Source organism: Urtica dioica, chromosome 2 (genome assembly GCF_054948205.1).
Source record: "Urtica dioica subsp. dioica isolate 48M chromosome 2, U.dioica_male_clone48M_v1_H2, whole genome shotgun sequence".
Classification (NCBI taxonomy): Eukaryota; Viridiplantae; Streptophyta; class Magnoliopsida; order Rosales; family Urticaceae; genus Urtica; species Urtica dioica.
In genome coordinates, this window is record NC_142757.1 from 55,708,883 (window position 1) to 55,720,884 (window position 12,002).

The following is a 12,002-nucleotide window of genomic DNA, read 5'->3' on the forward strand; positions in this document are numbered from 1 at the left end:
TGCTGTCCAACTACACACCTAATTATTTTGGGTTAATTGGTATATAATCTCTCAAAACATGTAATGTAAGAGATAAATAATATGTTGAAAAATAAACTTAATGGATCAATTGAAATATATTTGTGGGAATTTGGGTGATAAGTTATTAGGATTACTTGATTGTAAAAAAAAATTATAAGTTATCAAATGTACATATTTACGAGTTTTTTTTTTTGCAAAAAATTCTTTGCAAATGTTGTCTCTTATCTGCATAAAATTTATGCAATTTTATGGACCACAATAACCTGAAAAAGGAAAGTTAAAAGACTCCTAAGAACATCGTTATTAAAAATTACACATTTATTTATTTATTTATAATTTGTCATCAAAATGCTAGGACTTAACTGCAATTACATTTAAAAATAAACAAACAAACAAAAAAAACCCCACAGAGATCTAGTAGTGATGTTGATTGTGTACCTTCTGTCATGTTATATATATGGACGGATAAATAGAATCCAAGGGAAGTATTTCTAAGAACACAAATTGGCATAACTTGAACTAAATAAGTGGTTTATGACTAAACCTTACTCACATTTTTAAATATACAAAAACAATGAACTTTACCGTAGCGAGCTTGTAGATCATGAATGAGAAGCAAATATAAAAATAAAAAAACTTACATCCAATGAAACAAAAGAGATATGTGCAAACATGTGACCTCTAAGTGAATGATAATATTGTCACCAAAAATAACAATGGATAACATTTTGTCATCATCCATCATCAAATATTATAAAATTATTTTCAGTCTAACTAAACTATACATAATCAATTTATCTTAAAGCGAATTTCGAATTCGAAACAATCCAACGTAAGTTTTCAGTTTTACGAGAGTTTTAGCTTAATTTTTTTTGGATGCTTACAAATAGCGCTCTATATTTTATAGGATTTCTACCTTTTATTTTATTTTATCAGCTACCGGTTTAAGATGAGTATTAAGGAAGCCTTTTAACTTTAAGTTTAAATTCAGTTTTTCAATAAATGAATTTTTACCCTATATTGTAATATTTGTGTGCTAATTGCTATGACCCTAGCCAAGCTAGTACATCAATAAGTTCACTAAACATTAAAGCATCAACTGAGACTTAAAGAGCGAGCTATTTGTCACCGTCCAATCTTTATATCAATTAATTCAACCTCTTTCGGTAAACACAAAATCTAGAATTGCGCTGTGGTCTTTATCAGTTGCTGGAGACGGGTTTCCATCGGAAAATTTGCCCTAATTAATCATTCTTCGCTTTCTTCAACCTCTCTATTTTATATCGCCTCCCTTTTTTTTAGCCTATAGCTTTTGCATGAATCAAGCTTCCACTTACAAGATAACGAGAGAGAGAGAGAGAGAGAGATAGAGAGATATATATTATTAGGGCATGTGTGTTTGTTTTGTGCACACTTTTATTTATTTATTTGTTTATTTATTTTTGGATTTAGCGTGGCTTTCTTATTTAACAACCCTCTCACTTCTTCGACCTTGAGTTTTGCTCCTCTATTATATAGCTTTTCCCTTCTCAACTTTCCCAATTCCTTCCTGGGATCTGAAGCTTCTCTTTCATGATCTCTCTCTCTCTCTCTCTCTCTGAAACAAAAGCTGCTACTAGTTGAGAGAGCAAAGCTGTTTGATCATATCATATAAAGTTTGAAAGAAGAGGCTGGTTCAATTCCCGAGGAAGAATTATATCATATCAATCGCTTTTTTTTTTCTACATATAAAAGAGACGAAAGCTCTGTAGACAACCACAAACTGAGATCAACCAAGATTCAAGGTCAACCGGATCTGATCATATAGAGCTGACCAATTACAATCCTCAAGGTTTGTCTGTTTTCCATCTATTACACGCTTTATTATTTTCATCTTCTCCTCTTCTTTTTCCTTCTTTCTTCCTTGAATATCATATACACAAAAGTTACTATTTCTGGCTTTTTTTCATGATAAGATTTTACTATTGTTAGACCTAATTTTATGTAGTATCAAGAACCATATTCTTTAGTTAAGATTTGATGCATCTGACTTCATATGATCTTTGACTAATTCGTACTGTACTTAGAGAAGCATAACAAAGTGGTTTGTCCCAAATCATCAAACAGTAAGTGGAAGAAAACCACATCATACATATATTGCTTTCCTTACATGTCTCTTCTACTTTATCAATATCTCTTCGGAACATGATTATTACTGCCATTCTTTTTTTTTTTTCCTAATTATTGTTAAGTGCCTTTTATTTTTCTTTGCGTGAAGGATTGCTTTAATTTTTCTATTTCTTTTTACGTCTTGGAAATTACACATCCAAGATTGTATGCATAACTGATCATACATATTTAGTACTTAAAATGCCACTTGTTTACAAATGTTATCTTTATTAAATGATTCAATAGTTTGAGTCTACTGAATTTTATGTAAAAATTAAAAACTTGAATGTTAAAGTGAAAAAGGAAATTTATGTAGAAACTATTATATATCATGGAATCAAAATCTGTAATTTTTTATTTCATGCATTCTTATGGTTATTTATTGCACATATATTCTTAAGCTTTATTCCAAAGATCAGGTTAGCTATATCTTATACAAACACCCTTGTAGGTGTGCTTGTTGCATAGAAGTAGTTTGAATTTGCGAGTGTAGATTATTTACTTAAATTTGTGAGTGTGGTATATTCATTTTATTTAACGAGAGAAGTTAATTACCTACCGATACCGGAAAGTTCATCGTATAGTTCCTCAGGATCCAAAATTTCTTATTGATTACTCCAAATATCTTTTATTTTATATATTGCGTATATAGCCCTATAATATTGCCTCTTAGTCCAAAATATCTTATTTTTTATTTTTAAAGGTGGATATCCATTTAATCTCAGCTGTACCTTAGGTTTGTTATCATTAAAAAGATTAATCACTAGAGTGTCTCGCAATTTCAAACAAAGTGAAGATACATGTTTGCGTCAAGATTTGTATAATGGCCCTTTACATCCAAGGCAATATATATATATAATTTATAAGTAACTAAGCCACAAAACTTTGGAGATTATCTAAATAGCTAGCAATGTGTCAATTGGAAATAATGTATACTTTAAATTATATTGGTTTGATATAAAATTATAGAAAATGATTAATAGGGCTCTATGTCTTCTCTCATTTAAAGCTCATTGTAATCTGAATCACAATATGTTGTATAATCTATCTTAATTCTTAACGATCCGATGTCCAAAATATGAAGGACTTTATAAGATCACAAGTTACTCTTTTGTCAAGTAGTTTGAAAATAGAACCTTGTGATATTTTTTATTAATTAATTATATTTTTGTGTATCTAGGGCTCAAAGTATGAACACATTTTCACACGTTCCTCCGGGATTCAGATTCCACCCAACCGATGAAGAGCTGGTTGATTATTACCTTCGGAAAAAGGTTGCTTCAAAAACAATTGACCTAGATGTAATCAAAGATGTAGATCTCTACAAGATTGAGCCATGGGATCTTCAAGGTAACACTTGGAATAGAAATTTTTGAATTAGTGTATTCACTAATTGATTATATTTCTCTAACAAGTGGAGATACATATGTTGATCAGAACTATGCAAAATAGGAACAGACGATCAGAACGAATGGTACTTCTTCAGCCACAAAGACAAGAAGTACCCGACCGGGACACGAACCAACAGAGCCACCAAAGCCGGGTTTTGGAAAGCCACAGGAAGAGACAAAGCCATTTATATGAGGTACAGCCTTGTTGGGATGAGAAAGACTTTGGTGTTCTACAAAGGTAGAGCTCCAAATGGACAAAAGTCAGATTGGATTATGCACGAGTACCGACTTGAAACCCACGAAAACGGAGTTCCTCAGGTAATCATTTATTCATGACCAGATGTGCGTGATGTTAGTATTGTTTTAGTTAAAGGCTCGTGGTGCGATGAAATTTGATATAAACGGGTCATTGTTGTGGGGTAAATGGATTTTCGAACGACACATGTACTTATAATCAAGGACAGAGCCAGAGATGTAAATTAGAAAAAAACAATATACAAAACAAATAAAGTAGGGAAAGTTAATTTATAAATTTTTAAGGTAAAAAAAAAAATTGAACAAAAAGTATAAAAAAGATGGAGGCTATAACCGACCGAACTTGGCCGTCCTGCCTTGTCCGTGCTCACAATAGTTTCTTGAATTTCATCAAGGGTTTACTTACTTTCTCATTTGTCATTTGTCACCTCTAATGCTTTCTATTGAATACTTGCACCTTTTTACATAGTGAATTATATATTCCATGTATATCAATGCATCCAAAATTATAACCCTAATTGAGTTGGTGATATGTATAGGAAGAAGGATGGGTGGTGTGTAGGGTTTTCAAGAAGAGGATGCCAACGGTTCGGAGAATGGGAGAATACGAGTCTCCATGTTGGTACGACGATAATCACCTCTCGTTCATGCCCGATTCTCCGAGCCCACTCTCACACCCGGCTTTGGTGATGAATAACAATAATATCTATAATCATCAAAATCATAACCATAATCATCATCATCATCATCGTCAACAACAACAACAACAACAACATCACTACGCGGCTTGCAAGCAAGAGCTCGAATCGCAATTCAACGCAAACATGTCCGCCGATCCTTTCTTATTCCAACTCCCGCAATTGGAAAGCCCTAAACTCCCACTCAGCTCTACTACTACTCAAGATGATCATCACCACCAAAGCAACTTGAACGCGCCTTATAACGTCGCAAACAACAATGACAACAATGAGATAGCCGTTGATCAAGTCACGGATTGGAGAGTTCTCGACAAGTTTGTTGCATCTCAGCTCAGCCATGATCATGATCAAGATCAAAACAATAATATTTCTTCCAAGGAGACGAGTAACAACGGAGCTGTGTTTGACGTGGCTGAACAATTTACGCCTCAAATAGTGCAGGATTATGGGTCGTCGAGCTCACTCACTTGCCATATTGATCTCTGGAAATGAAGATCAACAATATATATATATATATATATATATATATATATATATATATATATATATATATATAAACATACTAATTAATAGGAATGAGTTAAGCAAAGAAAAAAAGAAGGAAAAAAAGAACAATTCACGTATGTGTACATAATAAATGGAAGAACAACACGAAAGTACGTATTGCACTTAGCAGTCACAGTGACTTTGTGTGCCCTTAAATTTGTATGGTTTATAGTCATACTCGAGAATATATATATATATAATACGTAATAAGGCTGTTAATTATACTATACATATATATAGGTGAATTTGGTGACCTAGTTTTTATGTAAAATATGTGTTCACCTTCTTTGAAAGGTTTATTATATGCGTGAATCAATCGTCATACAAATGCGTTGTATATTCTTCGCATAAATATACATATATATACATATATATATATATATATATATATATATATATATATATTTCTTCTGATGTTTATTAAAACCAAATGGTACCTAATATTAGTGATCCTTATATGAATTTTAAATCTAGTAGAGTGTATATATATAAACCAAATCACAGTTGGATTGTGATTTTTGATCGGTTGTGAAAATATCATGGGTACATATGCACACATATATTCATTGGATTTTGATTGTTCCGGTCACATTGTTAACGGAAATTACTTTGACTAAAAAGTAAAAAGAAGTAATTCATGATCTTTATAAATACTTATTAGTTCTCCTTAAGGTTTCACTCCTGAATTGTTTGTGCATGTCATTGCGAATGATCATATGCTCAGCACTACAACTACGTACTTAAAATTGAATTCAGATTGTCTGCGACTTTTTTTGTTTGTCCTTTTTTTGTACCTACCCCCAATATATATATATATATAATTCAAGTCATCGCATTTCAATTAATTTTTAAACAAAAAATAATAATAACAATAAAAGTGACTTTGTTTTATTGGAGGGACGTAAAGGAAAACAAAAAAAGCCCTGCCTAATCATACTAATTTTGAATTACTTGTAAAGAAAAGGGTTATATAGGTATATAGTCAAATAGAAATCTTAAGTTTGTATAATAGTCAACGTTTGGTTAACTACAGTTAATTAGCCATTTATTCTATTAACAGTAATTAAATTGACGACTTTACCCAAATAATCTTGTCCAATAATTAATATATTTGGACAAAATTGTAAATTAAATTATGGTTAATGGAATCAGTAGCTAATTAACTATAATTAATCAAATGATGTCTATTTAGCAAATAACAAGTTTGATGTGGCTTAGTTGTTTATAATTTCAAAAGAAAATATATGATGACAAGTTTGATATAGGACCCTTTCTGTTTTTTAGTTTGGAAAAAAATATATGTAGAGATGAATCTCTTGAGATTTGATAATACTTAATATACATTCTTATGAAAGCATGTGTGTGAATGAAATTTAAGTGCATATATACATATATATATATAAGGATACTAATATATGTTTCCTGCAAATTGATGTCTGAATCCTTGGACGAGAACACATAAATCTTTCCAAATAATATCACACACACATGTTTTCATATGTATAACAGAAAAGAGAAAAATAATAAGAAAACCACGAGAAGTGGAACACGAACAAAATTTTCATGCATACATAATAAATTTAAGTCTACAAAGGTCTCAGTAAAGACAAGGCAAATCTATACTTACTTTCATTTTATATATTGGTGATGATAGTCTTTTGAAAATCCATAGTTTTCCAGGCAAATAAAAAAAGAAGTACGTAGTCAGTATATTGAATCTATAAATATGATAAATTGAAGAGACGTACGTAAAAAACTAGCAGTTTGTATTTCAGAAATTACCGGTAATATTTATGAGCTTGCATGGGCGTTGAACACAAAGCAAAGATTGATAGCTTTCTGTTTCGGATTGAGAGACGAGAAACAGAGAAGGAGATATATATGCGATCGATCATATAAGAACTTGACCGCCTCAAATAAATAGATATCATATCGTTATACCAAAGTTTGGAGACATTTGGGTGATAATGAGTACGTAGTACTTTCAAACCCCCTTTTTTTTTTTTTTTGTTACAGGGGTTTTCTCACTTATATTTGTTTGACTTAGCTAGAGAGGAAAGATGATATCGTAGCTTCCTATATTTGAGTTGAAGTGAAGTATGAAAATGACTTTTTTTAGCAATTTGTGGTGCGACACAATTATTGGGCGTGCTCTCATCGACGCATAATATCCAAAAGCTCTCACTTCGATGGAGAGAGAAAAAGACACACACAACACAACATGCTTCACCCTTGCAATCCATTAAAGTTTTTATTTATTTATTCTTTCTTACTAAGTTTGAGTTAAATATCCTTATAGCTTAAATTAATACCAAAGTCTTAAAAAATTTGATTATTGTATTTAATTGTAACTCCGAACTCAATTAATAGTCAAGAGCATCTAGCCATCACAAGTGTTAATGTGTTAATGACCAGATTGAATTTTGATTGCGTCAGAAAAGTCAACGGTGCGACAATCTAATTTGTTTGAAACTTAGTAGTGGGATGAGCCGATAGGTTGTTAGGGTTTCGTCAGCTATCCCTTTTTTTTTTTTTTGCCAATTTCCGATATTTTTTTCGTTCTTACAAATTTCATATTTAATGCCTTTTTACTCTCATCAATTCATAGTACAATGTCTATTTTTTTTTTGTTTGCTTGTGAGGCAATGCCAATTACTCACGAGACTAGCATCATAAAAACAAAGAGATTATATGATTGAGTAAATAAATAAACCCTACAGTGTTGAGATAAAGTCATAAATATATAAAGCAGGCCATATATCACCATGCGCGCATTGATGCAGCGAGGAGGGAGTGAATAATTAGTTATAAGGAATTTATTAATTAAGATATTAAAAGAATGTAGTTTTGCAGGGTAAGTAAGACAAACATGATTGAGCATGTGAATAATGTGTCACCTCAACACAACACCATCATTCTTTTTTGCTTCCTTAATTAGTTTCACCGATCCCCAACCTCAACACTTCCACGAGAACTTTCGCCTAAACATGTCACGTCATTTTTTTTATATACCAGTTTATGTCTCCTCTAAAATAATTTATATGCGATAATTAGAGTTATTTATCTTTGTCACATCTCAATTGAGGTACTATACTTGGCTTAGATGCCTATGTGACCTTGACAAATATACCCTAATTAACTTCCATGTCTTTAATTCTATCATGATTTTCAACCTTGAAACATATGATAATATATATGTTACATGTATGTATATAAGCATGTAAAACAAAAGATTCTTGGGGCCTTTAGCTAATGTGAAAGCGAACACACTATAGAAGATTGATGTTTTATCAATATAGAAGGACCAGTGTCCAATATTGCCATCTTAAGAGGATTTGCTTTAGTTGCTTTTGCTTTTCAAAGCATGGAAAACAAGAAAGAAAATAAAGAAAATGTATTAATCATAGAATATAAAGTAGGTCAATCTCTATTGCCCGGTTTAGTTTTAAATATAAAAAAAATAATTAGTCTCTAATGCCATTATAGTAAGGTTTGACATATACTATAAAATAATTCATGTTCAATTACACTGATTTATATTTAAAATTACTGATCTTACAAGCCATATGAGACTAATTTAAATGAATCTGGCTGTGTTGGGCTTGGTAATCATTGGTGATGTATGCTGATCACGTATTGTATATATATGTACTTGCATGATATATATGAGAATAATACATACCGTCAATGAAAGGCCTAAATGTGTGTATAATTTGCACTCGAGCATGCATTCAAAATGCTTATACATAGATTGTTAATAAAAAGATGAATACGTAGACTGTACTACTTGTGACGAGAATAAATCATATATAGAGCTTGCTTAACATTGCACAGTAAAAAAGAATATGGTATTCACTATAATACGAGATGCATTATAACAGATAGACAATTATAGTCCGGAGAGAGATTTTGACAGCCTAAGAAGGCACAAACTTTGATGTGAACAACATAAAGGAGACAAGCGCTATTTTATCCATTTATTGATGTTTCACTCTTTACTCTTTTTTTAATAATTAGCTGAGACTTTTCTTTTATGTATAAATAAAATAAAAGGGCAAGTAAAATTGTTGGCATATCTTTACTAGCGGTTGATTTTCACAACCTTATTTGATTAGGGAGTCTTTCTTAATTGCTATCTCCTGTTTTAAAATTTTCACCATGCGAGTCTATCGGGTGTGTGGTAATGTAGTTTTTGAATTAAAACTTATAATTTTATGTGGTTTGATTTAGGATCAGATCTTATAATCACACACACTCTTACAATTTGTAAATTTAGACATGGGTTGCCACGTTTTTTTTTTATTTCGTTCTAAGACAGACAAGGTAAGTCACATCATGAACTATATGAAAAAAATTTCAACAAGAAACAATAGGAAAAATTGCCCTTTAATGTAGAAATCGAAAATGTAGACACAAATTTCTGCGTCTATGCCAATAAATATTTACACGCGAGTAGTCACGTCTATTCTAGGTTTTAAACCAAACGATTTCTTCAGTTCGTCAGTTCTTCATTTATTAGCCATTCATTTCGAGATTTATTTTTTCACTCCATCGAGCTCTCTCTCTCTCTCTGAAGGAGGTATCACCGCAGAAACAAAGGAAGAGTTGGATCAGATGCACATGTATTGCGAAATCAGACGCCTAGGTCCCAAGACGAGAGTCCTTGGACGGTATGAGAAGAAATCGATCAAGGTATATCATCAGCAAAGCAAACAACATCTACGAGTCTTGAAGACTAGATATGATGTCACTTCAAGGAAATTGTGGCAGTGATCAAGCGATCCCTTGAAGAACTCTCCCTCAAATGTCTACCTTGCCATTTGGGAAAAAAGGTATTGGATCATTTCGAAACTCCGGAAGACAAAGTCAGTTATTTTTCAAACTTGTATAATTTTTTAAGATATTTTGTTTCACCAGTTAAGTTCATGTATGCAAGAAAACAGTATCCCAAACCTCTGAGAACCGAGCGAATAAGTCTAGTGTTAGCCGGCCAGGGACGTTGTCTTTTAGTGCCACCCTCTTTGAGAACATGAATTGCATTTACTTTAGTTAAAAATATTTTTGATATCTCATTTGTTTACATGTAAATTCTATAAAAAGACGAACACGGCATCCGGCAGGATTGCTTGCAAACTATCAAAAAGACTACATCAAGAATGGTGTTTGGGTCATGGCAGAGTCCAAGAGATTGTATGTAAGTTTGAGAATAACTTGTTTAAATAATATTTACTCATCTAATTTGAATATATTTTACCAACATAGGGTAGGATGGAAACGCTCGTTGACGAGCAAAGCAGCAGGCCACTGAGCAAAGTCTGCCAGAAGACTTGGAGGTGAGGGAGACATATTTCATGATGGAGGTTCTCGTGGTTAGGCATGGCCATCTTCAAACGATTGGCTGATTGATCCTGAGAGGAACGCTTATGAGTGCATACGAAATTAACAAAGTAGCCGAGGCTTCTTCTTCTGCTTCTAAAAGTTGCGGAAAAAAAATATTAGAAGAAACATGCTGCTTCTAAATTAAAAAAAACGACTTTAAATCAACGTTTTTTTTTCCTAAATCTCGGTGATACTTTACCTAGCGACATGTCGCTTCTAATCCAAACACTGCTTCTAAAAGTTGTTTTGTAGTAGTGTAACCAAGGGACACCTAGAGGGATCTCGATGGTGACTTTTATGGATGAGCTCATCGAGAACCTTTAATCTGCAAAATCCCCGGTTTTAAAACTTTGGTCATGCCTCATAACATAGCAAACCTGGTATCGAAGTTTTCAACGTCTTCGCTAGTAGAGGATAGTGTAATTGCCTCATGAAAAACTACCATGCCTTCATCGTAGAGATCTTCTTAAACGATTTGCATCAGTATCACGTCCTCAAACAAAGTGAAAAGATCCAAGTCAATGATTACCAACGAAATAAAATCCGCGAAGGGGAGCATATCATACTACTACAATATTACATTTCTAGTGCGGATAGGTTAGAGGGATGAGCACAAAGAGAAATATCATCAGTAGGACAAGCATCAAGATTTCGATACATAGACATGCATCCTGATTAGCGATTTACATATATATGATTGTATATGTTAGTTATTCAATATAGAGAGAGAAAAATGACTGAGTTCGAACCTGCTAAGAAGAAACACTATTGATGAAAATAAGAAGTTTGCGAAGAAGAGGACGAAATTTGTTGTTTAAGAGAGTGAGAGAAATCTCGTAATGTTGAGAAGGTTTTTGGTGACATGGAATAAGACAACTTGGAAGATGATGTGACAGTGCCAGGGAAAACTAGAAACAAGAAAGGGCATACTCATGATGTGCCTAAAGTATTGGATGGCATTTCTTGCAACATTATATGGTTGATGTTGGTAAGTGGAAATTCGTAATCCATAGGAGCATTGCTGTCAAGAATGAGCTCTCTGCAGAATTTATCGCCTGCAGATAGATCATGGTCATTAAAGTGACTAATGTTGGGCCATATTATGGGAAGTAGTTGAGGGAGTTCATTGTCAATCTGCAAGAGAAGATTAATGATCCCGAGTTTGTGGACTTCCACAAGTTACGTGTTAGCAGCCATCGCCTTAAGTTCTCTCTCTTGGTGATTAATTAGTTTCTGGTAAAAGTTGAATATGTCTCTGATAGAGGCCATTTTTTTAATTTCTTTCGTCTGGTAATTAATGAGTTCAGAGAAGAGTTGTACCTATCTTTAGGGACCATGTTCCTCCTCTTAGAGACATTGTTAGAGAGATTGATGGTTGCAGTCATTTTGAGTGGTTGGTGAGCAGTTAAATGCCTACATGCCGAGTTTAGCGTGAAGTATGCAATTCTACATAAGATTGGTGTGAAGAACTAGACCCCATATACTCATTCTTCTAGTGAGTCTTCACTCTTGCGATATCATCAACTAGGTTGGCACAAGTGCTTCCTGTGACTACAGTCAATTT

At 32.9% G+C, this 12,002-nt stretch overlaps 1 protein-coding gene and 1 long non-coding RNA gene across 2 annotated transcripts; one reads left to right on the top strand and one right to left on the bottom strand.

Annotated features, from left to right (window-relative positions):
• Window positions 1–1,487: 1,487 nt before the first annotated feature.
• NAC007 (NAC family transcription factor) lies at window positions 1,488–5,252 on the top strand. The gene is made up of 4 exons (XM_089630699.1): window positions 1,488–1,852; window positions 3,350–3,519; window positions 3,607–3,878; window positions 4,355–5,252. The coding sequence occupies exons 2-4, from the start codon at window positions 3,360–3,362 to the stop codon at window positions 5,003–5,005; spliced, it is 1,083 nt and encodes a 360-aa protein (XP_089486825.1). The 5' UTR covers window positions 1,488–1,852; window positions 3,350–3,359; the 3' UTR covers window positions 5,006–5,252.
• On the bottom strand, window positions 4,757–7,092 carry LOC149405914 (uncharacterized). Its single transcript, XR_016302047.1, has 3 exons — window positions 6,842–7,092; window positions 6,687–6,714; window positions 4,757–4,995 (listed from the first exon to the last, which is right to left on the bottom strand). It is a non-coding gene; the product is annotated as an uncharacterized LOC149405914 (long non-coding RNA).
• Window positions 7,093–12,002: the final 4,910 nt, after the last annotated feature.